Consider the following 25918-nt stretch of genomic DNA (forward strand, 5'->3'; position numbering starts at 1 on the left):
ATGAAGAACCTGAGATTAAATAGGTGTTGCCTATAGGGTCCTTTCCTAGAAAAGTTTGGGAACTTGCCAAAGCCAGTCTGGAGTCCTCTGTTGGTTTTAGAAATATATACCTTACAAATGACCCTGTTTTCTGCCAGCTTGATTTCTGAATTCTTTACCTAAGATATTTAAAAACAGACAATGTTGGAAGCCAAAAATGTTTGTGATTCCAACATGAAAAAAATTATAGTCAAAAACAGAAAAAGCAATGAGGAAGATCAGTTGTTTTAACTAAGTACTCAGTTAGAAAGGAATACTATAAATTACAATAAGGTTGGTTTAAAATTTTTCCTCAGTGGTCAATTAAAAATATTTTAAGTATGAAAAAATCATTAAAATTTTAGGTAAAGGGAAAATAGTCCCATACTCATGACACAAATTGCTGTTAAAATTTTGTTGTCCTCTCATAGGCTAATTTTATGTAGTTGTCATCATAGTGTTTTATAGTGTTTTTTACAATAGATTTTAATTTTTAGAAGTTTTAGGTTCACAGAAAAATTGAGTGGAAGATACAGAAATTTCTCATATACCTGCTGTTCCTGTCCCCACTCATGCCTAGTCTTCCCATCATCAACATTCCCCACCAGAGTGGCACATTTGTTTGACAGACGAACCTCCATTGACACGTCGTTATCACCTAGTCCATAGTTTGCATTAGAATTTATTATTCTCAGTGTTACACAGTCTTATGGGTTTGAATAAATTTATAATGGCATTATCTACCATTATAGCATACAGAGTAGTTTCACTGCCCTCCTTTGTGCTCCTTCTGTCCATCCCTCCCCTCCCCTGATCCCTGGAAAGTGCTGATCTTTTCACTATGTTTCCAACCATACGATGTCTAGAATATTGTATGGTTGGAATCATAGCCTTTTCTGATTGACTTCTTTCACTTAGTAATATGCATTTAAGATTCCTCCATGTCTTCTATAATTTCTTTCTTCCCTTTTTTTTTTTTTTTTTTTTTTTTTTTTGGAGATGGAGTCTTGTTCTGTCACCCAGGCTGGAGTGCAATGGCGTGATCTTGGCTCACTGCAACCTCCACCTCCCGGGTTCAAGCAATTCTCCTTCCTCAACCTCCCAGGTAGCTAGGACTGCAGGTGCACACCACCACACCCAGCTAACTTTTAAGTTTTTGGTAGAGACAGGGTTTCTCCATGTTGGCCAGGCTGGTCTCGAACTCCTGACCTCAGGTGATCTGGCTGACTCAGCTCCCAAAGTGCTGGGATTACAGTTGTGAACCACTATGCCTGGCCTATAATTTTTTTTTTCCCTGAGATGGAGTCTTGCTCTTGTGGCCCAGTCTGGAGTGCAATAGCATGATCTCAGCTCACTGCAACCTTCGCCTCCTGGGTTCAAGCAGTTCTCCTCTCTTAGCCTCCCGATTAGCTGGAATTACAGGTACCTGTCACCACACCTAGCTGATTTTTTATATTTTTAGTTGAGACAGGATTTTACCATGTTAACCAGGCTGGTCTTGAACTCCTGACCTCAGGTAATTCACCCACCCACCTTGGCCTCCCAAAGTGCTGAAATTACAGGCATGAGCCACCATGCCTGGCCATTTTTTTGTTTTATTTTTGAAGAGAGAGACAGGGATTCACTATGTTGCCCAGGCAGGTCTCGAACTGCTAAGCTCAGGTGAGCCCTAGCCTCCCAAAATGCTGGGATTACAGGCATGAGCCCCCATGCCCAGCCCACTCCGTGTCTTTTCATGGCTTGATAGCTCATTTCTTTTTAGTACTGAATAATATTCCATTGGCTGGATATATCATAAGCTTATCCATTCACCTGCTGAAGGACATCTTGGTTGCTTCCAAGTTTTGGCAATTATAAATAAAACTGTCAACATCCATGTGCAGGTTTTGGGGTGGACATAAGTTTTCAGCTTCTTTGGATAAATTCCAAGGAGCACAATTGCTGGATCATAGAGAAAGAGTATGTTTAGTTGTCAGAAACTGCCGCAGTGTCTTTGACAGTGGCTATACCATTTTGCATTCCCACCAGCAATGAATGGGAGTTCCTGTACATCCTGGCCAGCACTTTGTATTGTCAGTGTTCTGGATTTTGGCCACTGGAATAGGTAGATAGTGGTATTTCATTGTTTTGGTTTGCATTTCCTTGGTGACATATGATATGATGTTACATCTTTTTATAGGCTTGTTTATCATCTGTATATCTTTTTCGGTGAGATGTCAAAGTCTTTGGCCCACTTTTAAAATTTGTATAAATTCTTGGGGTACAAATGCAATTTCATTACATGCATAGATTGGTATTGGTCACGTCAGGGCTTTCAGGGTATCTAGCACCCAAATAACATACATTTTACCTATTAACCAACTTCTCATCATCTACCCTTTTTCCACCCCTTCACCTTTCCAAGTCTCCCTTGTCTATTATTCGACTCTCCATGTCCATGTGTACACATTTTTAGCACCCACTTATGAGTACAAACATGTAATAGTGGACTTTTTGTGTCTGGCTTGTTTCACTTGAGATAATGACCTCCAGTTCCACCCATGTTGCTGCAAAAGACATAATTTCATTCTTTTAGTGGCTGAACAGTACTCCATTGTGTATGTATACCACATTTTCTTTATCCAATCATCCATCAGTGGACACTTCGGTTGATTCCATATCTTTACTATTGTGACTGATGTGGCAATAAACATACAAGTGCAAGTATATTTTTGATATATAGAGTTTTTTTCCTTTGGGTAGCAACCATTAATAGGATTGCTGGATCGAATGGCAGTTTTACTTTTAGTTCTTTGAGAAATCTCCATACTGTTTTCCATAGAGGTTGTATTATTTTACGTTCTCACCAACAGTGTTTAAGGGTTTCCTTCTCTCCACATCCTTGCCAACATCTGTTATTTTTTGTCTTTTTTATATTAGTTCAGCCTATTTATTTATTTATTTATTTAGAGACGGAGTTTCGCTAATGTTGCCCAGGCTGGAGTGCAATGGCCCGATCTTGGCTCACCACACCCATGCCACCTCCTGGGTTCAAGCCATTCTCCTGCCTCAGCCTCCTGAGTAGCTGGGATTACAGGTGCCTGCCACTACGCCCAGCTAATTTTGTATTTTTAGTAATGATGGGATTTCTCCATGTTTGTCAGGCTGGTCTCAAACTCCCAACCACCTCAGCTTCCCAAAGTTCTGGGATTACAGGCATGAGCCACTGCGCTCAGCCAGTTTGGCTCGTTTTAAAATCAGAATGTTTGTTTTCTTATTGTTGAATTTTAAGAGTTCTTCATATATTTTCGATAATAGTCCTTTATCAGGTGCTTTTTGCAAATGTTATACCTTCTCTCAGTCTGAGGCTTTTTATTCTCTTGACCGTGTCTTTTACAGAGCAGAAATTTTTAATTTTAATGAGGTCCAGCTTCTCAGTTTTTTCTTTTATAGGTCATGACTTTAGAGTTGTTTGTGTAGTTTTTGTGTCCTGCTTTTTTAACTTAAATTATATAAAAATCACTTTCTCAATTTAATCTAACCCTCATTTTTACATAGGGTGGAATATTCCATGGCAGGTCTGTGTGATCATTCAGAAATCACTCTTGGCCAGACACAGTGGCTCACATCTGTAATCCTGGCATTTTGGGAGGCTGAGGTGGGTGGATTACTTGAGGTCAGGAGTTTGAGACTAGCCTGACCAACATGGTGAAACCCCATCTCTACTAAAAACACAAAATTAGCTGGGCATGGAGGTGCATGCCTGTAATTCCAGCTACTTGGGAAGCTGAGGCAGAAGAATCTCTTGAACCCAATTGGCGGAGGTTGCAGTGAGCCGAGATCTCGCTACAGCACTCCAGCCTGGGCAATGAGTCAAGCTCCGTCTCAAAAAAAAAAAAAAGACTCTCTAAGACCAGGCAGAGCGAGGTGCGACACCTGAACCCAAAGTTTCAAGGCCTGCAAACAGAGGAGTCAACAATTTTGTTTGCACTTACCACAAGGTTCCCTCTCAAAACACCCGAAAACCATGTAGTTTCTTGTTGGCAATTGTTACTTCTTTCAGTTTCCTAGTTAAGGGAGAAGACTTAACATTTAGAGTTAACAAAATTCAAAGTGATCCATAATCTGCAGAAATGTTGAAGGAAACATCTCTTCTCCCTTTTTTTCCATTCCACTGCATTTTTTGTTAAGACAGAAGATTCATCTTTTTTATTATAGTGTTTATTTTTAAAATGATATCCATCCTTTAGTTGAATTATATCTGGTGTAAAGAGTCATAAAGGAAATGTATCCAGAGTTCGCTTGGTAGAATACCATTTAATAAAACAGTCAATTTAGAATGATGATTTTTTTTGCAACTAGACGAGATCTAAGAGCTATCTAGACCAGCTTCCTGTTTCTTTGTTTTTGTTTTAATCAGTGAAGTAAATGAACCCTAGAAGATTACATGGCTAGTGCAGGTGACAAAGCTAGTGGTGGTGCCAAGACCAGAACTAAAGTTTCTTGACTTCTGGAACCTTTTCTGTTATACCATAGTATTTTTTAAATTTTTATCAACTTGCTTTCTTTTTCTGCTTTAAATTTTTTCGGGTTTTTGTTTTGAATGCAAATACAACTAACATTGGCCCAAGGATTGGCACTAGCATGAGATTTTAGGATCTCATGGCTAAAATCTGTAAATTGTCATGATGGTAAGTTCCTAGAAAGTTTGAAGCCATGGAAGAGAAAAGTATCTTTTCTTAAGGAGCATATGGCAATATGGGTAAAGTGTAATATATTGAATACTCACTGCTTTATTCTGCTCCAAATTCATTTGGTTATTTTAGGCACATCAAAATGATATGACTTATAACTTGGTTTGCTCCCACAATTAGTCCTGTTTATTTAGATACTTGAGACTCTGGAAGGAAATGGGGAAAACATTTCTCAGGATTTCAGAATTTATTTATTTATTTATTTATTTTCTATCAGAGAGGTACTATTGTGTGTTAAAAATTCTTGCTCTTGACAAAGATACATAAAGGTACTTACTTAACCTCTAAATAAAAGGGGCCAGCTGCCTATACCCTTGAAAGCTTACAGGATCTCTGAGACTTCAACTCTGGTTAGGGCTAGCTTGGGTATTGGTCTGGTCCAGACAGTCTAGAGCTCCCCAGCATGAGGATTGTTTTTTTATGTCTAGAGTAGGCTTAACTTGGCAGCAGCAGATCTAAGAGACCTGAACTAGAAGACTTGAGGCCAGGGATGTAACCATCAACTTCCCCTGCAGAGAGGCCATCATTAACCTTGTTCCTCTTTCTGCTTGGAAGGCCTGGAGTCCTGGGATGTGCACATTGTCATGATGGTAAGTTCCTAGAAAGTTTGAAGCCACGGAAGAGAAAAGTGTCTTATCTTAAGGAGAATATGGCAATATGGGTAAAGTGTAATATATTGAATACTCAACTGTTGTATTCTGCTCCAAATTCATTTGGTTATTTTAGGCACATCAAAATGATATTACTTATAACTTGGTTTGTTCCCACAGTTAGTCCTGTTTATTTAGATACTTGAGACTCTGGAAGGAAATGGGGAAAACATTTCTCAGGATTTTTTCGGGAATTTCCAAGCAATTGGTAGAATTGCTTCAGAGAAGAAGGAAGCATAGAGAAGCACTTTGAGAGATTTTAATTCATTTGCTTACACTGAGAAGTGTTTTGTTTTTGAGACAGAGTCTCACTCTGTAACTCAGGCTGGAGTACAGTGGTGGGACCTTGGCTCACTGTAACCTCTGCCTCCCGGGTTCAAGCAATTCTCCTGCCTCAGCCTCCTGAGTAGTTGGGATTACAGGTGGCACCACCACGCCCGACTAATTTTTGTATTTTTTTAGTAGAGACGGGGTTTCACCATGTTGGTCAGGCTGGTCTCAAACTCCTGACCTCAGGTGATTCACCTGCCTCGGGTTCCCAAAGTGCTGGGATTGCAGGTGTGAACCACCATGTCCGGCTGAGAAGTGTTTAATTTACACTCATATCCAAGTCTAATTTAAATTAACAAATCTGAGTCTTAGAAAAATAGCTTTAGAGTATATAAATAGATAACAATGTAATCTATAAATAAGCTATATAATGTTCTAGTCATCAGTGAGTATGATTAGTATTATGTTTTAGTTGTCTGTAATATGAGTTTTTGTGACTCATTCCTTTCTAGTTTAAGTTGGTGAGTGAGCAAAGTGTCATTGCCCTGCATTGTACTTTCTAACCCACTTAAACCTTGTATTTATGTTTTATGATTTTAAAACATAAATCTGCCCCTTTTTCCTTGAACAGATGGGGATAGCAAATGTTAAAAACGATCAGCTTTCCCCTTTGACTGGACTTTGCTGATGGCACGCATTACCCAAATGTGGCTTGACTAGCAATTCACAGACTTTCATACTTATGAATTTAACCTTGTCTTTCCAGCTACCAGCATTTAAGACTGCTGTGTAACCTCGGACTTTTTTTTCTTCTTATTCTTTCTTTGTTTTGAGACGGAGTCTCACTCTGTTGCCCAGGCTGGAGTGCATTGGCACGATCTTGGCTCACTACAACCTCTACCTCCCAGGTTCAAGTGATTCTTCTGCCTCAGCCTCCCAAGCAGCTGGGACTACAGGCATGTGCCACCATGCCTGGCTAATCTTTGTATTTTTAGTAGAGATGGGGTTTCTGTGTTGACCAGACTGGTCTCCAACTCCTGACCTTGTGATCTGCCCATCTCGGCCTCCCAAAGTGCTAGGATTACAGGCTTAATTTATCACCATGCCCGGCAACTTCTTTTATAGGACTTGTTGGTGTGTTTGGTCTTGCAGGGGAAAAAAACTAAAGATGTTTTACAGCACTTATTTTTTGTTTCTCCACATTATAAGATGTCCACACCCAATTTAAAATTATACATTAGTTGAAAAGAAAGGACTATATTTTTAGATACTAACTTTTCATAATCAGTGGATTCAATATGATTTGGTGTGAATTACAGTAACTGTAAAACAGAGCAAAGTAAAGACAGAATCCAAGATGCCCCTATTTTGTGATCTTAGAGAAGCATTTCAAAGCTACTAGTAAAATTGGGGGCTAATGTTGTTTACTATCTATCTTTCTATTGTTCTTTATCCCTTCTAGGGAACTGGCCTGGGTCAGGGTTAGTAGTGCGTGAGGCTGGCTCCCAGCTCTAGGGCAAGAGAGAAAGGTGCTGGTCCAGGTTGCAACAGAAGGTGGAGAAGAACATTCAGAGCATGTAACCCAAGGTTATAGGCATGAAGCAAGAATAGAATCCAAAGCTAAGACCTGACCATTGGTTTGAGGCAAGACAGAGCAGTCAGTTTAGAAGACAGAGCCTGTGAGCATTCCCTGGACTGGTAACCCAGGGGGAGGTGGCCTTTCATGGACAATTCCACTCTTTCCCCAAGATGGTGATGAGTCCTTAGTGAGGAACCACAGTAGTTAAGTAAGAAAGATAACAAACTATTCTCTTGAAAGGTGCAAGCCCATCTTAAGGTAATTAGACGAACCCAAGATTGTTTGCTAAAGTGGGATGGGGAGGGGGCAGGTAGCAGAACAGATTGTACAGTATGAATCTATTGAAAAATATGGATGGGGGGCCGGGTGCAGTGGCTCACACCTTTAATCCCACACTTTGGGAGGCTGAGGCAGGCAGATCATTTGAGGTCAGGAGTTTGAGACCGAGTTTGAGACCAGCCTGGCCTGCACGACGAAACCCTATCCCTACTAAAAATAGAAAAATAGCTGGACATGATGGCATGTGCCTGTCGTCCCAGCTATTCAGGAGGCTGAGGCACGAGAATCACTTGAACCTGGGAGTTGGAGGTTGCAGTGAGCCAAGATCGCACCGCTGCACTCCAGCCTGGATTCTCACAGAGTGAGAATCTGTCTTTAAAAAAAAGAAAAGAAAAATATGGGTAGGGCCGGGCTTGGTGGCTCACACCTGTAATCCTAGCACTTTGGGAGGCCAAAGCAGGTGAATCACTTAAGGCCAGGAATTTGAGACCAGCCTGACAAACATGGCAAAACTCTGTCTCTACTAAAAATACAAAAATTAGCTGAGTGCGGTGACAGGCGCCTGTAATCCCAGCTACTTGGGAGGCTGAGGCACAAGAATCACTTGAACCTGGGAGGCAGATTGCAGTGAGCCGAGATCGTGCCACTGCACCCCAGCCTGGGTGACAGAGCGAGACTCTGTCTCAGATAAAAACGAAAAATATAGGTAGATATATTTCTCGTGTGCACAGAAAATTACTTGAAATATATACCAGATGGTCAGTTGTAGTTGGCTGTCAGAGACATTTACTGTTTATTTTTATTGTTTATTTCTGTATAGTTTAAGTTTTTATAACATGTTTATTATACCATAATAAGATGTAAGCTCAGTATGGGCAGGGAAGTTATTCTCACTGGTTTGTCATAGTACACGGTGCTTGGCTTGACACAGAGTAGGAACTCAATAAATACTTGTTAAATTAATTAATATTACCTTTGTGCAGGGAAATACTAGGAAGCAGGGAGGATGGCCACCCAGTAATTTTATTACAGTGCAACTCAAAGGCTTTTGAAGTTAGAAAACCTGAATATCACATTAGACTCAATCGAGGACTACACATTCAGTATCAATTTGTTTGTTATTTTTGAGAAGGTTATTAACAATTTTATTTCTAAATAGAAAGTCTTTTTGCTCCAAACTCCTTTTCTTGGTATTTCACAGGAAGTTTTAAAATCCAGCACTCTGTCAGTAGTTTTTCCCAAGGCTTTGCAAGAGGTGTCAGAATTTCTGGAAGGCACAAGGGGCAAGAGGAGAAAAATCCTCTTGAGTCACTGCTGTCAAAAAAAGACATTTGCTCCTGCAGTGGGTTGGTTGTGCTTCAGGGCCGAGGAACCTAGGCACAAGCCTCATCTCAGCTAGGAATAGGAATGATAATCTCAGTTTGCCTTATCTTATTTATCTTTCCTGGTGGGTCTGGCCCTCTCTCTTCTCACCAGTCTCAGATCACTCTTTGTCTTTGTGGTAGCTGGAGATATAGCTCAGATCCCACATTTCTGTTCAACCTTCTCTCCAAGGAGATCCTCCAAGTTAGAATATGTGTGTGGCTGCTTGCTCTCTAGCGCTACAGAAAACGGTACATTTGTTCCCTTCTGCTTTGAATGCATTTTGCTTGTGTCAGCTGTAGTTTGTGGAAGAAAATCTGTTCTTGGTAGACTTTGGGGGTGATTCAGGCTTTGGGGGTTTCCCTAGCTGCATTCCCTGCAGGTGCCTACACAACAGGGTGCTGACAGACTGCTGCAGAGTCACCTTTTTGACCCCTTCATGAGTGATGGTGACCACAGCAGGCCTTTCTGCTTCTGTGAGTCATGTAATAATTTTCTGGATCAGCGTCATTCTAGCTGAGAGATAAAATTATAATTAAAATGTATGAAATTTTAGAATGAGAACTGTGAAAACTAGACATTTAAATGTTCTAGCTAGACTAGATTAAATATGTTGGATATAACTGCTACTAAATTATTTGGAAATTATCAAGTGGGAAAAAATAAGTGGTAGAGCCATCTGTCTATTTAGTAAGGTTTGTGTGTTTTCTGTCTCTGTGGAAACATGTTTTTGATTTATGTTTTTCTAGCACGATGTCTGAGCAGATATGCTTTGTCAGACCTGAGTTAGTTTCATTTTCTGCTATTCCCATAATATTCCCATAATATAAACAGAGTGATATTCCCATAATATAAACAGAGTTAAACTATATTCAAAACAGAAACACCTATAGTTTATAGGTAGAGATACCTATAGTTTAACTCTGTTTATATTAATTTACAATATAGTTTGAGTTTATTTTAACCATTGAAGGGATTTAAAACTATTGTATTCTGGGATATAAATGTGGTAATAGAGGCATGATAATTTTACACTAAAACAGGGTTATTTTGTGACTTGAAAACCATATGGCATTTTAGAAACTAGGCATAAGTGAATTTAAGCAAGCAGTTTACCAAATGTAAACTAAGTGGTCAAACAGGAAGGTGACCACTCCATATCTAAGTGGTTAAACAGGAAGGTGATTATGGTGTATGGATAAATTATGAAATAACACATAGTTTATTAGGGAGGGGGCTTTTACATAAACATGAAAAAAACATTTTTATATTGAGTCCCGAGAGTTTATTCTATCAAAGCAGTGATTTCTAGATAGGCTGTTTGAAAGTTTCCTCACTAGAATTGGGAAGGAACTATTACAAAACTTTGAAAGGCTTTGTGTTAAATTCTGGGCTAGTACCTCTACTGGCATATAATGAATTGAGTTTTTCTTCTCGGGGGGTTAGGGGTGGATTCCCTGAAGGGAAAGTAACCCCAAGGAAAAGGAACCATATTCTTTAAATATTATTTGTGCTATCGTTCGGAAACCGGCTATTTGGATACTTTGCCAGCCAATGTGTGTATATTTCAGTCTTTGCAAATCTCTTAGGTACCTCTTAGATCTTTTCTCCCAGCTGGCTGGGACTCTCAGGATTAAAACCAAGTTTCAGATTCTTTTTTATAGGTAGAATGACAACTCTCCTCTATCACAAGGTACATTTCACTTTTCTTGTTAGAGTGCTCCAATAGTTTCAAAACAGAAACACAAAGTAATGAACTAGAAAGGACCATTTCTCCCCCAACACTCTGTTCCAGAGCAAGTACTGCAGATTCAGACTCCTACAGGAGTGAGTGGAGCAGGCTGGGGTGAGCATTCTGGAGTCTGGCATTGGCATCATTCTCATTCAGTACTGCACCTGACACCCAGGATTTTGGGAGCATAAACCCTTCCAAAGGGGACACCCAGTTGTTGCCATGGGGGATTGTAGGCCCAGTGTTGCCAAGTCTTCTGATATTTTGGAGAGATGCTAAAAATATCTTTATGTGAAATCTCTCAGTTTAAAAACATTTTTTTTTTAACATCACGTAGGGGGAGAGTCAAACAAAACATACTTAAGAGCCAGATTGGCTCACCAGTTTGTAACCTCTGTGCCTCACCTTTCTGTTATACTTGTATTTTGCTCCCCCTAGCCCTCTGGCCCCACCAGTCAAAACCTGACTTGACTTTAGCAAGGACTTTACTGTTAGGAAATACCTGGTAAATCCTATGAATCTGCCATATATTAATAGGACCTTTTTGCCTTTTCCTCTTCAGTTCCCTGTGCTCCTAGAAAACAGGCCATGTTGACAGTACCTCTCCAGAGTGAAAGATCATTCCCTTTACTGTTAGATTCCTACACCTGACTGTGAGGCTTTCATACCACTTAGAAGGAGAGCAGACAGCCAGGCGCAGTGGCTCACGCCTGTAATCCCAGCACTTTGGGAGGCCAAGGTCGGCAGATCACCTAAGGTTAGGGGTTTGAGACCAGCCTGACCAACATGGAGAGACCCGGTCTCTACTAACAATACAAAATTAGCTGGGCATGGTGGCACATGCCTATAATCCCAGCTACTCAAGAGACTGAGGCAGGAGAATCACTTGAACCCATGAGGCAGAGGTTGCAGTGAGCCTAAATCATGCCATTGTACTTTAGCCTGGGCAACATAAGCAAAACTCCGTCTCATAAAAAAAAATGAAGGAGGTGGGACAGCCTTGTAATAAGAAGGGTGGTTTGGGGCCTTCTGGTATTCCTCAAACCATACCATTCAGGGAGCTGCTTGCTCCACTCCATCTGTGTCTAGGACTGATAGCTTCTTCCACATCAAGATATTTTTCTACTGTGTTCTCAGAGCATAAAATATACCAAAACTCAGGATGTGGGCCCTGCTTATTCACAAACTTCACGGGGCTGGCTTAGAATCTGAACTTCTCAGCACCATTTCTTGTAACATGTGTGGTACAGTGAAGTCTAAAATCAGAGCAGTGCCTCCTCTCCTGCAGCCAGTGTTGTAGGTAACCAAGAGATCTTTCCAAAGATAACAGTACAAACAAGACAATAAACTGCAGCTATAGAATCTAAATTTAGAAAAACTATTATTTTGATAGGAGCTGATGATAGGAAGTAGTTGAGGTAGATTTAAAAACTGAGACATCCTCTATGTCAGAAAGTTAAGTTCCCCGTTTTTGGAGTGACCTAAAAAGTTTATGTTGGCTGGTGGCTGGGCAATGGTGGCTCACACCTGTAATCTGAACACTTTGAGAGGCGAAGCAGGATGATCACTTGAGTCCAGGAGTTTGTTTGACAAGTCTGGGCAACATAGCAAGACCCAGGCTATACCCTACTCCTCTGCCACAAAAAAGCAAGAAACTTGGATTTTCCCTAAGGTTTTGGGTTGCTCTGAAATTGCGCTGTGACATGAGCAAATCTGAGAGTATCAGTGAATGCAGAACAGAATGGGGAGCAGGTTAGTAGTATCCTCTTTTAAAATTATTGAATAATTAAAATGTTTAAAGTTATGCATATTTATAACATCTGATTTTGAAAAGGAAGAGATAAGATCACCACTATTTTATATCCTCTCAGCTTTTTTCTCTTGCGTATATGTTCATTTTACAAAATTAAGCTCATACTATGTAAGTCTTTCTTTTTGTTGTTTTTTTTGAGTCTTGCTCTGTTGTTCAGGCTGGAGTGCAGCGGTACGATCTCTGCCCACTGCAACCTCCACCTCCTGGATTCAGGCAGTTCTCTGCCTCAGTTTCCCAAGTAGTTGGGACTACAGGCACCTGCCACCACACCCAGCTAATTTTTTTGTATGTTTAGTAGAGACAGGGTTTCACCATCTTGGCCAGGCTGGTCTTGAACTTCTGACCTTGTGATCCACCGGTCTAGGCCTCTCAAAATGCTGGAATTAAAGGCATGAGCCACCGTGGCTGGTCCTATGTATGTTTTTTAACTTTTATTTTTCACAGACTAAATCATGAGCATTCCTCCAAGTCATTGAATATTCTTCATTGGTGATTTTTAAATGATTTAATTTTTTAATGACAATCAAACGTGAATGTACTGTAATTTATTTAGCTAGTTTCCTGTTGAATATCTAAGTGCTTAGAAAATTTTTCTTATTAGAATAGACAGGCTGTTACGAAAGATATTAATATTAATGACTGCTGTCTGTGGACCTTCTTAAAATGACTAGTAGTTCTTGGCACTCACAGCTTTATTCTCGAAGAACTTTAAAAGTCAGTAAGTACCTTATTTCCCTAAATGACCAGTTTTGTGAAAGTCTCTGCCAGGCACTGTGGCTCATGCCTGTAATCCCAGCACTTTGGGAGACTGAGGCAGGTGGATCACAAGGTCAAGAGATTGAGACCAGCCTGGCCAACATGGTGAAACCCCGTCTCTACTAAAAGTCCAAAAATTGGCTGGGCATGATGGCGCATGCCTGTAGTCCCAGCTACTTGGGAGGCTGAGACATGAGAATCGTTTGAACCTGGCAGGCGGAGGTTGCAGTAAGCTGAGATCACGCCACTGCTCTCCAGCCTGGTGACAGAGTGAGACTGTCTAAAACAAAAAAAAAAAAGTCTTTAGAATTCTTTTCTGTCTCTCTTTGCATTCCTTTAGGAAAATTAATGTGTTTGCCTTTTGTGTTTGACAGATTATGGAGCAGAGACATAAAGTACTTTGTAATATGGCTTCACCTAGTAATCAGGTCATCAAGCTCTTATTTTTGTACACTTGTGCCTTGTAGTCACTACAGTGACACCTGAGGCAGCTTCATGTCAGTATTTCCAAATCTGTGGTTTATATCTGCTACATTGGAGCAGGTTCAAGTTAGCCTGGGCCTCACTTAAGATGAGATACATCTACCACATACTTAAAATATGTGAATGACCCAAGCTACCTGTCCAGTCAGTGTGAGCCACCTGGAAGGAAGATGAGGAGGAGTTGGTATAGAGGGTAATCAATAGTTCTCCTTTGGAGAGAATTTTGATTTATGAGCTCAAGTTTGCACAGACAGTTGTTTGGTCCTTAAACAAGTGTTGTCTTATATGATTAATGTGTACCAGGGGAATGCCTAATGGAATTAGGCACCAATGAGATGAAGCAGTTGCTCTTCATTCATTCTTTTCATATGCACCTGCCTTCCTTAAAAGCAAATGTCCTTTACCCCTGTTCCCTTCAGCTGCTATTTAAATTAAAAATCGGATGACCTGCTGTGGATAGGTTTCCAGAGCCTCCTATGTCCTAACACTGACCCTATTCTATTGTGAGCACTGAGGAGATAGACGCAGAGTGAAGATGAGTGGCGTGATCTATAAGGATTGGAAAAAACATAAGAAATACAGTTCCAGCTTCTAATTTTGTAGCACAGTTCCTGGCTTCAAAGAACTTATAGTCCTGTTAGAAATACGATACATACATAGGAAAAGATTAAACATCAGAACAACAGCAACAAAAAGAAGTCCAGCACAGAGCGATGGTTTGATGCCAAATGTGAAACACTAACAGGGAGCGCTTTAGGGTTTTACAAGGAGAAGGGTTGTTGGTCACCTTGTGCTGGAGGGTTTAATTTTTGTTGTTTTTTAATTGGGCCTTGAAGAATGGTTGAGATTGAAAACTGGTTGCCATTCCTCCCAAGGAGGTAGCATAAAGGCAGAAAATGCCTGGAAAACAAGGGGTGGGTCATTTGGGCTGATGTGAGGGATTTTAGAAAACCTACCTTTCAATCAGTTGGCTATATAACTTAGAGATGACTTTCTGAAGCCCCTTCTCTTCCAGAGCAAGCAGCATGGTAAGTTCTGTATTGCAGAGCCTAGAGCTTCTCTGTCACTCACTCTTTAGAGTTCACAGATAACCAACAAAGCTGAGGCTCCTCATCATCCCCATGGGTTCATGGGGTCCAACTTGCAGCCCACAGACATATATCCTTAGGTAGTTTTCTGGAATGGGTATGCGCTGTGACTCATAGTACTCCTAGGTGAAGTCTTGACTGACAAAGAGATCTGCCTCTTTATGGAAAATAAGATTTGCGTCCTGGGGAAATTACTGCCCTGATGCCTTAAACTTCCCCTGTGCTCTCAGTCAGGCTTCATAAAGCTGCAGTCAGGCTTTATAAAACCATGAAGTTATTGGCAGTAGCCACTGAAGACTTTTAAACTCTCAATGAAGATACAGTGGTGTGGGCTGCAATTCAGGTAATTCACAAAAAAATTACAAACATTTAGACATGGTATTTCCCTACCTTTTCAGATACTTAAAAACAATACCCATTTCAACTAAAAGCTAATACTTAAATACTGTATTTCGGCTGGGCATGGTGGCTCACGCCTGTAATCCTAGCACTTTGGGAGGACAAGGCAGGCAGATCACTTAAAGTCAGGAGTTCAAGACCATGGCCAACATGGTGAAACCCCCATCTCTACAAAAAATTACAAAAATTAGCCAGGTGTGGTGGCACATGCCTCTAATCCCAGCTACTCGGGAGGCTGAGGCATGAAAATTGCTTGAACCCTGGAGGCGGAGGTTGCAGTGAGCCAAGATCATACCACTCCACTTCAGCCTGGGCTACAGAGCGAGACTCTGTCTAAAAAATAAATAAATAAATACCGTATTTATTTTATTACCAGGTGTCCTTCTAGGTAGTCAAAGATATTTTTTCCTATTTAGCCTGTCTGAAAGGCTAAAATTTGAACTTCATTCCTTTGGTCAATTAGCAGATTACCCTTTATTAAAATGTAAATCTTTTCCTTTTAAAATTAAATAATTTTAAATAATTTAATTTACATTACAGTTTTTATCTTAGTTGGGTAGGATTAGGGAGAAGGTGACATATCGTTAAGGTTTAGAGTAAGCATGATCCTTAAACTTAACAATTTTGCTTTGAAGTGAGCCTGGCTTCTGACACAGGGACCTGAGAAGGTGCTGCTATATGGGTCCTAACTCTTGCCTTTGGGTTAGATAATAGAATTCAGAGGTAGCTTCACAACTCCCTTAGAAGGTGAGTGCTATCTTTTAAAATGATCAGTAAAGTGACTAGGAAATTTGCCTGGACCTGATATGTAATCATTTACAACCCTGGCTTGTATTATTGGGGAAAAATGGCCATATTTATTGTACACATAAACTCCAGCTTTGCCATGGGCCCTGTCTGTGTCCAAAGTGATGATGCCACGGGGCAGGCCTTTGTAAGGGTAAAAACTGGTTCCACAGGAGTTAGGCAAGAAGGAAGTGCATTTATTTCCTGGCTAAGCCTTACTAAAGCTTGGTTCAGATGTGTCTGTCCCAATTTTTATTTGTATTATTATTTTTTAAATGAGATTGTAGTTCTTCTGGAGGAAATTTCCCTTTTATCCTTGAAAATTCCATAGTCTGGGGAAGAGTGTCGGACTTAATGCTGATAAAAGGGGCTTGTTTTCTTCCTCCATTCTTTCTATCCCTGTCTGCTGAGATTAGTTTCAAGGGTTATAATCTGTTAATTCTACCTTGTTTTCTTCCTGATTATTGCTTTTAATTTAGGCTTCAGCTAATGACATTTTAATAGAATCATACTAATACATTTGAAGATTTTTGCATTAACCTTTTAACACCATTTAATAAAAACTTCATACTTCACACTAATAAATTATATATCTGTATTTTGCCTATAAAATATTGAATTTCAGCACCAAATGGTTAAGTATGACATTAAGACAAATAGTAATTATCTGTTTAATAAATGCTTCTAGCACTTGACTATCTTGATCTAGTTCAGTTTGTGAGACGGAATCTCCCTCTGTCACCCAGGCTGGAATGCAGTGGCGCGATCTCAGCTCACTGCAACCTCCGCCTCCTGGGTTCAAGTGATTCTCCTGCTTCAGCTTCCCCAGGTAGCTGGGGCTACAGGTATGTGCCATCACGCCCAGCTAATTTTTTTTTTTTTGTATTTTTAGTAGAGACAAGGTTTCACCATGTTGGCCAGGCTGGTCTCAAACTCTTGACCTCAGGGGATCCGCCCGCCTCAGCCTCCCAAAGTGCTGGGAATTACAGGCGTGAGCCACTGCGCCTAGCCACACATATTTTTTTCAAAACTCATGACATACATTTTTCTATTGGGCAAATGCAAAAATTGAGGTATATCTTAGGAAAGAAGATATATCTCATAGTACATCCATACAATGGAATATTATGCAGCAGTTATTTATGAAAGACGCCTAATAGTGTGAGAAGGTGCTTATGATTTATAAGCTGTATATATGGTACTCTTTCACCAATGTTAAATATATTTACATGTGTGAAGAAATAGAAAAAAAATACATATAGAAAAGAGGTACACCAGATTCAAATAGTGAGCATTTCTGTCTGGATAAAAGGATTATGAGTTATTTATATTTTCTTTTATATTTTTCCATTGTTTATTCAGTTTTTGATACTGACTAGGTATCAAAAATAAACCCAATATGGGTGGTAACTCATTTTGCTGCTACCTACCTTAGTAAAGATTTAAAATATATAGTTGACATTCAAGGCAAATTAATGCTTTTTGTAGACAGCCAGTGAAAAATTGTCCATCATGAATTTTTTTTTAATTGTTGAGAATTTTGCCATTTACTGCTTGAAGTTATCCTGCATGCCATTAGCCGTTAGGCAGTGCTCCTAGAGAGCAGTGTTTCCTAAACTGGGAATGCCAGCGGTAATGCTCAGGCTTGCTGCAGCAGTTTGGAAAATCATTCACAGTTGGGAAAATAATTTACAGTTTTACAAAATTAATGGTAGCAGTTATGAAAATCCTGAAGTATTTTAGTTCTGTGTCTTGATCTATGAGATTATTTTTTAAAAATAAACCTTTTCTTATTGAAGTATAACATGTACACCCAACAGTATACAAATCAAGTGTACCATTTATGAATTTTCACAAAGTGAACATATTCCTGTAACCACTTCATTTTACTTTTGTTGTATTGTACCACTGTTAGTCTTTGACAAAATATTTATAGGATCTTCACATTAAAAAATATATTGTTGGCCAGGCACGGTGGCTCACACCTGTAATCCCAGCACTTTGGGAGGCCAAGGCGGGTGGATCACCTGAGGTCAGGAGTTTGAGACCAGCCTGGTCAATATGGCGAAACCTTGTCTCTACTAAAAATACAAAAAAAAATTAGCTGGGCGTGGTGGCACACACCTGTAGCCCCAGCTACCTGGGGAGGCTGAAGCAGGAAAATCACTTGAACCCAGGAGGTGGAGGTTGCAGTGAGCCGAGATCGCACCACTCACTCCAGCCTGGGTGACAGAGGGAGACTCCATCTCACAAATTGAACTAAATCAAGATAGTCAGTGCTAGACGCATTTATTAAACAGATAATTACTACTCAGGCGTGGTGGTGGGCACCTGTAATACCAGCTTGAATCCAGGAATGGGAGGTTGCAGTGAGCCAAGATCGTACCATTGCACTCCAGCCTGGGCAACACAGTGAGACTTGGTTTAAAAAATAAATATATATATAGTTTCATGTTCTTTCGTCTTCAGAAGTTATACTCTAGATATTTTATGCTTTTTGGTCTCATAACTTCATTAGCTCTTTGGATTTTTACATTTTTTCAAGGAGCTCTAAAATTTCACTCAGAATAAATATTGTTATTTTTAGTTTGTGGTGGGAAAAGATTAAAAAATGAAAGAAAGTAACAACTACAAAATTATTGCAATCTAGGCTCTACAGATTTAATTTTTCTTTCATTCCCAACTGTGGCATATGTTTTGCCCCAGCGGCTGGTTGTGTAGAACTTGATTCCTGTGCATCTGCATATGATACAGCTTAGTTTGCTGATCTAAAGAGGCAAATCTGCAGCCATCTGTAAGTGTATCAGGCCTAGAAAACCTAGCCCGAACTGGGAGGAGCTTTAGAGATCATCAGGTGTAGATGTGGAAACGGAGGCCTGGAAGATTGCATGCCTTGTGCAGGGTCATAGAGTTGGCGCCAGAGCTGAATCTAGAACCCTGACCCTAAATTCTGTTACTAAACCATGCTTTTCCCCTAGTCTCACCTAAAAACTTACCCTTTCTGCTGAAAATGCAATACTCAGAATGTGAAATCAACTTCTCAAGACAAGTTACCTAACATGTATTTTAGCCAAACTTCTTAATGAGGATAGCCTGACAGCATCAACCTCTTTCAGAATATATTCTTTGGGCTACTTGGGGGTGAATGAGAGACAGTATGATGATGGTATAAATGACAATCTATAATTGTTTAGAGTGGTTCCAAGAATGCATTCTTGGAATAACCCTGGCAATAGGGAAAGTGGTGGCGTGATGTTGACTTGTGACCCTTCCCGGGGGAGCAAGCTGTCAGGACACCCATGGTGCTTCTGGAAAAAAAGTTTTCTAGGCCATGCTCCCAGGCACTGGACAGAAGGACTGGCTACTTGCACCTGTAAGGTGACGGTCAGTGTTTTATGATTTGGAGTTTTGGGGATTTTTTTAGGTTGCCTAAAGGTAGATATGTAAATAAAGCTGCTCTGTGTCAAGCAACTTTTATTGAGTAAGCGTTGATCACTGTGGAGGGCTCTGGGGATTTAGTGCTTGATAAAAACATGTCTCTAAGGGCTTAGTCTTTGGAACCGACAATTCCAAAGAGATCACCATTGGCCTTCAGAAATCTTGGTTCTGTTGGTATGTTGAATTAGTGACATGCACAAGAGTGTCATCAGAGCAGACTGACTTTACCTACCTGCGAGTTTGTATCCTGATTTGAAAAGCCTCTTCTAAATAAATATTGTTATTCTTAATTTGTGATAGGAAGAGATTTAAAAAATGAAAGTGATAACTACAAAATTATTGAGATCTAGCCGTTGTGGATCTAATTTTTCTTTCATTCCCAACTGAGGCTCACATGGTAGCCATTCTTGACCTGACCTTCATGACCACTCTCCATAGTCCCATCTACCAGATCCGTTCTATCCTTTCCTACTCTTTCTCCAGTACAAGCCTTCCTCAGAGGCCAGACTAATGGCTTGCCTGCAGATGTCTATGGCTGTTCCTGCCTTTGAGTTTTTTAATACATTTCTCCCCTCATTTAGAAGTCCTCTCCTCCTCTTCTACTTTTTCAAATCCTATCCAAATATCAGGGCCCAAATCCATCTTTACCTGCTCTGCAAAGCCTTTTCCAGTCTTCTGTCCTCAGACTCACATAGCACTTCTTCCTCTACCATGCTGTGGATGATGTGGCTATAGTTCCACCTAATAGTGAAGAGAATGGACTCTGGAGCTAGACTGCCAGGATGACCTTGGGCTGCATCCTTTCCTGGCCTAGAGTTCTTCATCTGTAAAAATAGGAATAGGAATTGCATTTGGCCCATAGTTGTACAGATTAAATGAGTTTATAGGATTAAAGGCTATAGAACAGTACCTGGCCTGTAAGTTCTCATTAAATAGTAGCTGTTGTTATTCTTTCTTTTTGTTGTTTGTTGTTGTTATTCCTTCTAGCATATATTGAATCATGGCCTTCCTTGTGTTGTTTCATCATTTTAGTTATGTATTTCTTGGTTCCTCTCTATTTTTTGGTTCCTAATTGTGAAGTTTTCCCACAAAGAGACTTGATTTTATGGTTTTTGCTTGTTTGTTTTTTGTTTTTTTGAGACAGAGTCTTGCACTTGTTGCCCAGGCTGGAGTGCAGTGTCTTGGCTCACTGCAACCTCCACCTCCCAGGTTCAAGTGATTCTCCTGCCTCAACCTCCGGAGTAGCTGGGATTACAGATGCCCACCACCATGTCTGGCTAATTTTTGTATTTTTAGTAGAGACAGGGTTTCACCATATTGGCCAGGCTGGTCTCAAATTCCTGACTTACGGTGATCCGCCCGCCTCAGCCTCCCAAAGTGCTGGGATTACAGGCATGAGCCACTGTGCCCGGCCGATTTTATAGTTTTTGTTGACCATTTTCAGTACTACATATGCATAGTAGGTCCCCAATACCTGTCACTTAAAATGAAACTATTATTGCAATAAAGAAAATAGATGGAACAAGAGTAAGGAATTGAGGAGAAAAGATAGACTTTATTTTACAGATAGAGTTCTCTTATGATTCTTAGAGCATATAATTTGTTCCTTTTTTCATTGTTGTTGAGTCTCATGAGCTCTTCTACTGCAGTCATCAGAGGTGTGAACATCATTCACCAAGGATGCTAGCAATTTCAGGAGGTTTTTGCAGACAGTTGTCTTCCAGGCCCATGGTGGGACAGACTCTCAGACAGTGGATTCTGATCTATCAAAATATCTCAAGGCAGCAAGTGGTGTAGGGCATGAGCTGGTTGTTTGAACATATTTCCCTTGCTGAGGGTATGGAAAGCCACCAGTAAGAAGGGAGTCTTTAATCTTCAGCCACCCTCTCTGCCATCCCCTTCTCCTTTAGCAGCTCGGATATTCACAAGCACCATTTTCACCTGTCAATATTCACAAACATTTGGGGGAAGTTGAAAGTTACACCCCAGTAGGAAGCGGTAGGGACCCAGGTGGAATCACTCAACAAAATTAACCTAATTGCAGAAAGGAGTCCTTGTGATGGCAGGAACTGCCAGCGGGGTTCTTCCCCTGCTGTTCACCCAGCAGTCCAGGACCCCCGCCAGAGTCCCTCTCATCTCTGTGGGTGTTCTCACCTAGATGAAAATGCTGCATTTCTTCTTCTCCTAGGCTGGAACAAGACATTAAAAAGTTAAAGGCTGACCTGCAAGCCAGCAGACAAGTGGAACAAGAGCTCCGCAGTCAGATCAGCTCCCTTTCGAGCACCGAGCGAGGGATCCGGTCAGAAATGGGCCAGCTTCGGCAGGAGAACGAGCTGCTGCAGAACAAGTACGTGTACCTTTCTGGCCTTTGGCCATAAACCCAGCAGCTTCACTGCTTCTCTTGTTTCCAGGGGTTGGAGCAGAAGATTCGTGGTGACAAAGAGACCTGCTGAGGGGTTTTTAAATAAAATGTTTAAAATACTTTTTTAGTACCAGATATTCAGCATGTTTATAAAATTTATAAAAAAACTTATTTCATTGCCACAAACCAGTTTATTAGTATTAGTATTTTTTTCTTCTCTTATTTAATAACTTTTTAGTCTAAAATAGTTACTGAGTTTTTGGATAGTAAAATTGACAAGAAGTAGTTCTGCCACGGTTTGAAAATTTTGCTCCTTTGAGTGAAAGTTTCTAGAGGATTTGACTATATTTACTTTTATTTCCAAAACTAAAAAATGACATTGAACTTTGACTGATTTTATTTGAAAAGTCAAGGCAAATAGCCCTTCCGTGTGAATTCTTTTAGGCCTTTGATTAGTTCATGCTGGAATTACTTCTTGACTCAATGTGGGTCTGTCCTTTTTTCTTTTTTTAAAATCTCCAAGCAATGTGTGTCTGTGGTAGTGATTATCATTATAGGCTGTTGGCTTTATGGGATTTCCCTATTGAGAGAGAAGCCCAACATTTTTAAGGAATGTAACTCAAGAGCTAGGGCATTACAGGCAAATAACATCTCCATTGCCTCTGTCCAGCATTTGTGGTGGTCTAGCATTGATACATAGAGACCATCCCAATGATAAGCTCACCTCATGCTGATAGGTAAAGCTAGGGGTGGTAATAGGCAGGAAATATGGCTGAAATTTCTATCTGAAATTAAGCATCCTGTGACTCTAAAAGAGGATTTGGGGACACTGTGAGCAAACATCCTGAGCTGGAAAGGAAAGGCTATAGTAGGCCAAAGCAAAACTGTATTCAGGAAAAATTCAAACCTTCCCTTTCCACCCTTTACCTCAGTTTCACTGGAGCTAGTCCCATCAGTGATTCTTTGGTGGGACTGAAGTTCTTTCAATGTGCTCTGAAACCTTAGAATTAGTTATACAATTATCTTCCCCTCTGTTTGAAATTTGTTTTACCCTGTTTTCTGGATTACTTTCTGTAGATCACTTATTTGAACAGAGCAAAGGCTTGGTCTCAATCTCTGTTTTGTAAGGCAGCTTGCTGATTGGTGTTTAGGGATTATTAAAGAATAATGACAGTGTGTTTTCCTCAGGCATTTTGGGAGTTGACGTTTTTGATTTGCTGTTCAAACCTCCTGTTTATTTGGCCTTAAGGTGATAAAGAATTGTGTCTCAAGGGTTTACAGTAGGCATTTCTAATTTTAAGACTTTATATGACGATCATTTCCATTTAGGTTACATAATGCTGTGCAAATGAAGCAAAAAGACAAGCAGAATATCAGCCAGTTGGAGAAAAAGCTAAAAGCTGAGCAGGAAGCCCGAAGTTTTGTAGAAAAACAGTTAATGGAAGAGAAAAAAAGGAAGAAGTTAGAAGAAGCCACTGCTGCCCGGGCTGTTGCATTTGCTGCTGCGTCTAGGTATGTCCATGTCACCTGAGTGTTTAATCCAAGGTTGGCTTTCTTTTACCAACAAAGACATGGGAATTTGATGCCTTGGGCAGGATTAGACATACAGCAATCATGCGTGGATGGATTGTTTTTAAGTGCTGTTTTATTAGCTGGTTTATCTATGCAAGCTTGCACTACCTTATGACAGCTTCATCCCTCAATGACCTCATCTATAAAGTGGGTTGAGAGAATCACCATGCTTCCCATACCTGGGAGGCAAAGTACTGCGCTTAAAAGGGTTTCTAATCACTTTTTGTCAGGCTGATGGTTACTAAATGCGTTGAGAGATTCCATCTGGAAGTTTGTTCCCTTTAGAGAGCTATCATTACTCTCCATTCTTAGGTATATGTGTTTCTGGAGTTTTTATCTTAAAATGGAAGAAAGATAAAATCTTGGTTGCCCAAGCACTGTGTACTGGCTGCTCAAATGGATATCAGCAAACTGTCAAATGAGATGGAAAAAAAAGTGAAACATAAGTGACTACTAGACGACATTAAATTTGTGGCATAATGAAAATTGGGGCCTATCTCCTATACCACTGGAAAGTACCCCTGTGTGCGGGTATTCCAGAGACTATTATGTAACTGCCATTTGGATTCCAGAGAGCTTTTTTTTTTTCCTTTTTGCTTCTACTTCACTTATCATTTTTTCCTTTGTTTTTTTGACTAGTGAAGTCCCTTTGCGTGTGAGTCAGTTAGGTTTTTGCAGATACAGAATGAGGGTAAATTATTATTTCATTTTTAAATTCCATCCTAATTTGTATCTATATGGTATCATTCAACTGTAAATCTTCCTTGAATGTTGCTTTGTTGTAATTAAAGTTAAGTAATTTAACTTTTGGCATGTTGATAGCCTTCTTTGTGGGTTCTGACATTTGCAGAATAACTGGTGAATCATTTCACCTTTTAGGAAATAACAGCAAGTGAGAACTGTCTCCTGTGTGATCCTGCCTTCTCCCAGCAGATGGCTGAGCTGGCTTGGCCCATCAGCATCTATACAGACTTACTAGGCTCTTGACTAGCCTGCCTATGATGTGGGGTTGTTTGTTTGTTTGAGGATGTATTAGCATTTTGAAGCACTTATACTTGCAGGAGATGTTCCCTAACAGTCATCTAGTGATGACTGCTCTCCTGCTCTCCTTAATTCATCTAGCACCTGCCCTTTTGGAAGATTCCACTCCGGAGAACATAGTAGTTCCTTAACCATATTGCTTAGAATCTCCCTCAGAATCAGTAAGTTGGTTTCAGCGTCTACCCCAAATCCCTTTTGCTTCCAGTTAAGCATATTTATCTTATCCATGGACAGTCCTTGTTTGCCATAAATTATTCTTTTTTTCCTTTCTTTTTTGAGACAAGAGTCTCACTCTGTTGCCTAGGCTGGAATGCAGTGGCGTGATCTCAGCCCACTGCAACCTCTGCCTCCCAGGTTCAAGCAATTCTCCTGCCTCAGCCTCCCCAGTAGCTGGGATGAAAGGCACCTGCCACTGTGCCCAGCTAATATTTGTATTTTTAGTAGAGATGGGGGTTTCACCATCTTGGCCAGGCTCGTCTTGAACTCCTGACCTCAGGTGATCCACCCACCTTGGCCTCCCAAAGTGCTGGGATTACAGGTGTGAGCCACCATGCCCAGCCTGCCATAACTTATTCTTAAGTAAATCTTGGCATAAATCTCTGACTGGACCTTCCTTTTTTGGTAGGCAGAGAACACTCACTTTCTTCATTGGGCTGATTCTGGAACCTAGACAGTTCCAACTTTGGACTGGCCATTGCCATCGTCTCTTTTAGCTCAACTTTATGATAGCCCTGAGAAGCAGCTTAATGGTGTGCCTTACTCCAGGAGTATGGCAACTTTATGACAAGAAAGGCAAAGTCCCAATGCATAGCCCCTCCAAAGTGAGGGAACATTTTTTTTCTAGTTCACTGCCCCCTGCTGGAGGTAGTTCATGTTCAGTTCTATTTTGCTTTGTGTGTATTGTCTCATCTCATGGCCTAGTGGAAAGTTGGCTGAATTGGAAAGCCAGAAAACCTCAGTTCCTATCCCCAGTCTGTGACCTAAAAGCTAGGTGACCTTGGACTAGTATTATATCTGTGTAGCCTCAGTTTTCTTATCTGGATGGGATAAATATACCCTAGGTTGTTGTAAGGATTGAAGAAGGTAGTATGGGTGAAGTACCTTAGTGTCTGGCTCATCTAGACACTCAATAATAATTATTGTATATATGTATATATTTTGAGACAGGATATTCTCTCTCTCACCCAGACTGGAGTGCAGTGGTGCAATCACAGCTTACTGTAACCTCAAACCCTTGGGCTCAAGCTATCTTCTTGTCTCAGCCTCCTGAGTAGCTGGGACTGTAGGCATATGCTACTATGCCCAGCTTTTTAAAAATTTTTTATAGAGACAGGTTGCGCAGGCTTATGTCGGACTTCTAGGCTCAATTGATCCTCCCACTTTGGCTTTGGGAGTGCTGGGATTATGGGCATGAGCCACCATGCCCAGCCCAATTATTTTAGAGTATTACTGAAATTATCAAAGGACAGAGAAGTAAGCAGACTGAGCCAAAAGCTAAAACCTGATAGACCCTGGAGTATAAAAGAAATATAAATCTACAATATAAATATAAGTAAA

The 25918-nt window shown here is 40.4% G+C and overlaps 1 protein-coding gene and 1 long non-coding RNA gene across 2 annotated transcripts in view; one reads left to right on the forward strand and one right to left on the reverse strand.

Annotated features, from left to right (window-relative positions):
* The window catches only part of MACO1 (macoilin 1), a 67918-nt gene that overhangs the window by 32164 nt on the left and 9836 nt on the right, over window positions 1-25918 (forward strand). The window contains exons 7-8 of the mRNA XM_032300869.1: window positions 21575-21733; window positions 23078-23260. Coding sequence (XP_032156760.1) covers window positions 21575-21733; window positions 23078-23260 — 342 coding nt within the window. The remainder of the gene's footprint in view (window positions 1-21574; window positions 21734-23077; window positions 23261-25918) is intronic.
* On the reverse strand, window positions 1905-25824 carry LOC116566481. The gene is made up of 3 exons (XR_004275880.1): window positions 25812-25824; window positions 24293-24295; window positions 1905-1997 (listed from the first exon to the last, which is right to left on the reverse strand). It is a non-coding gene; the product is annotated as an uncharacterized LOC116566481 (long non-coding RNA).

Source organism: Sapajus apella, unplaced genomic scaffold (assembly GCF_009761245.1).
Source record: "Sapajus apella isolate SASKATOON/1434 unplaced genomic scaffold, GSC_monkey_1.0 scaffold43, whole genome shotgun sequence".
Lineage (NCBI taxonomy): Eukaryota > Metazoa > Chordata > Mammalia > Primates > Cebidae > Sapajus > Sapajus apella.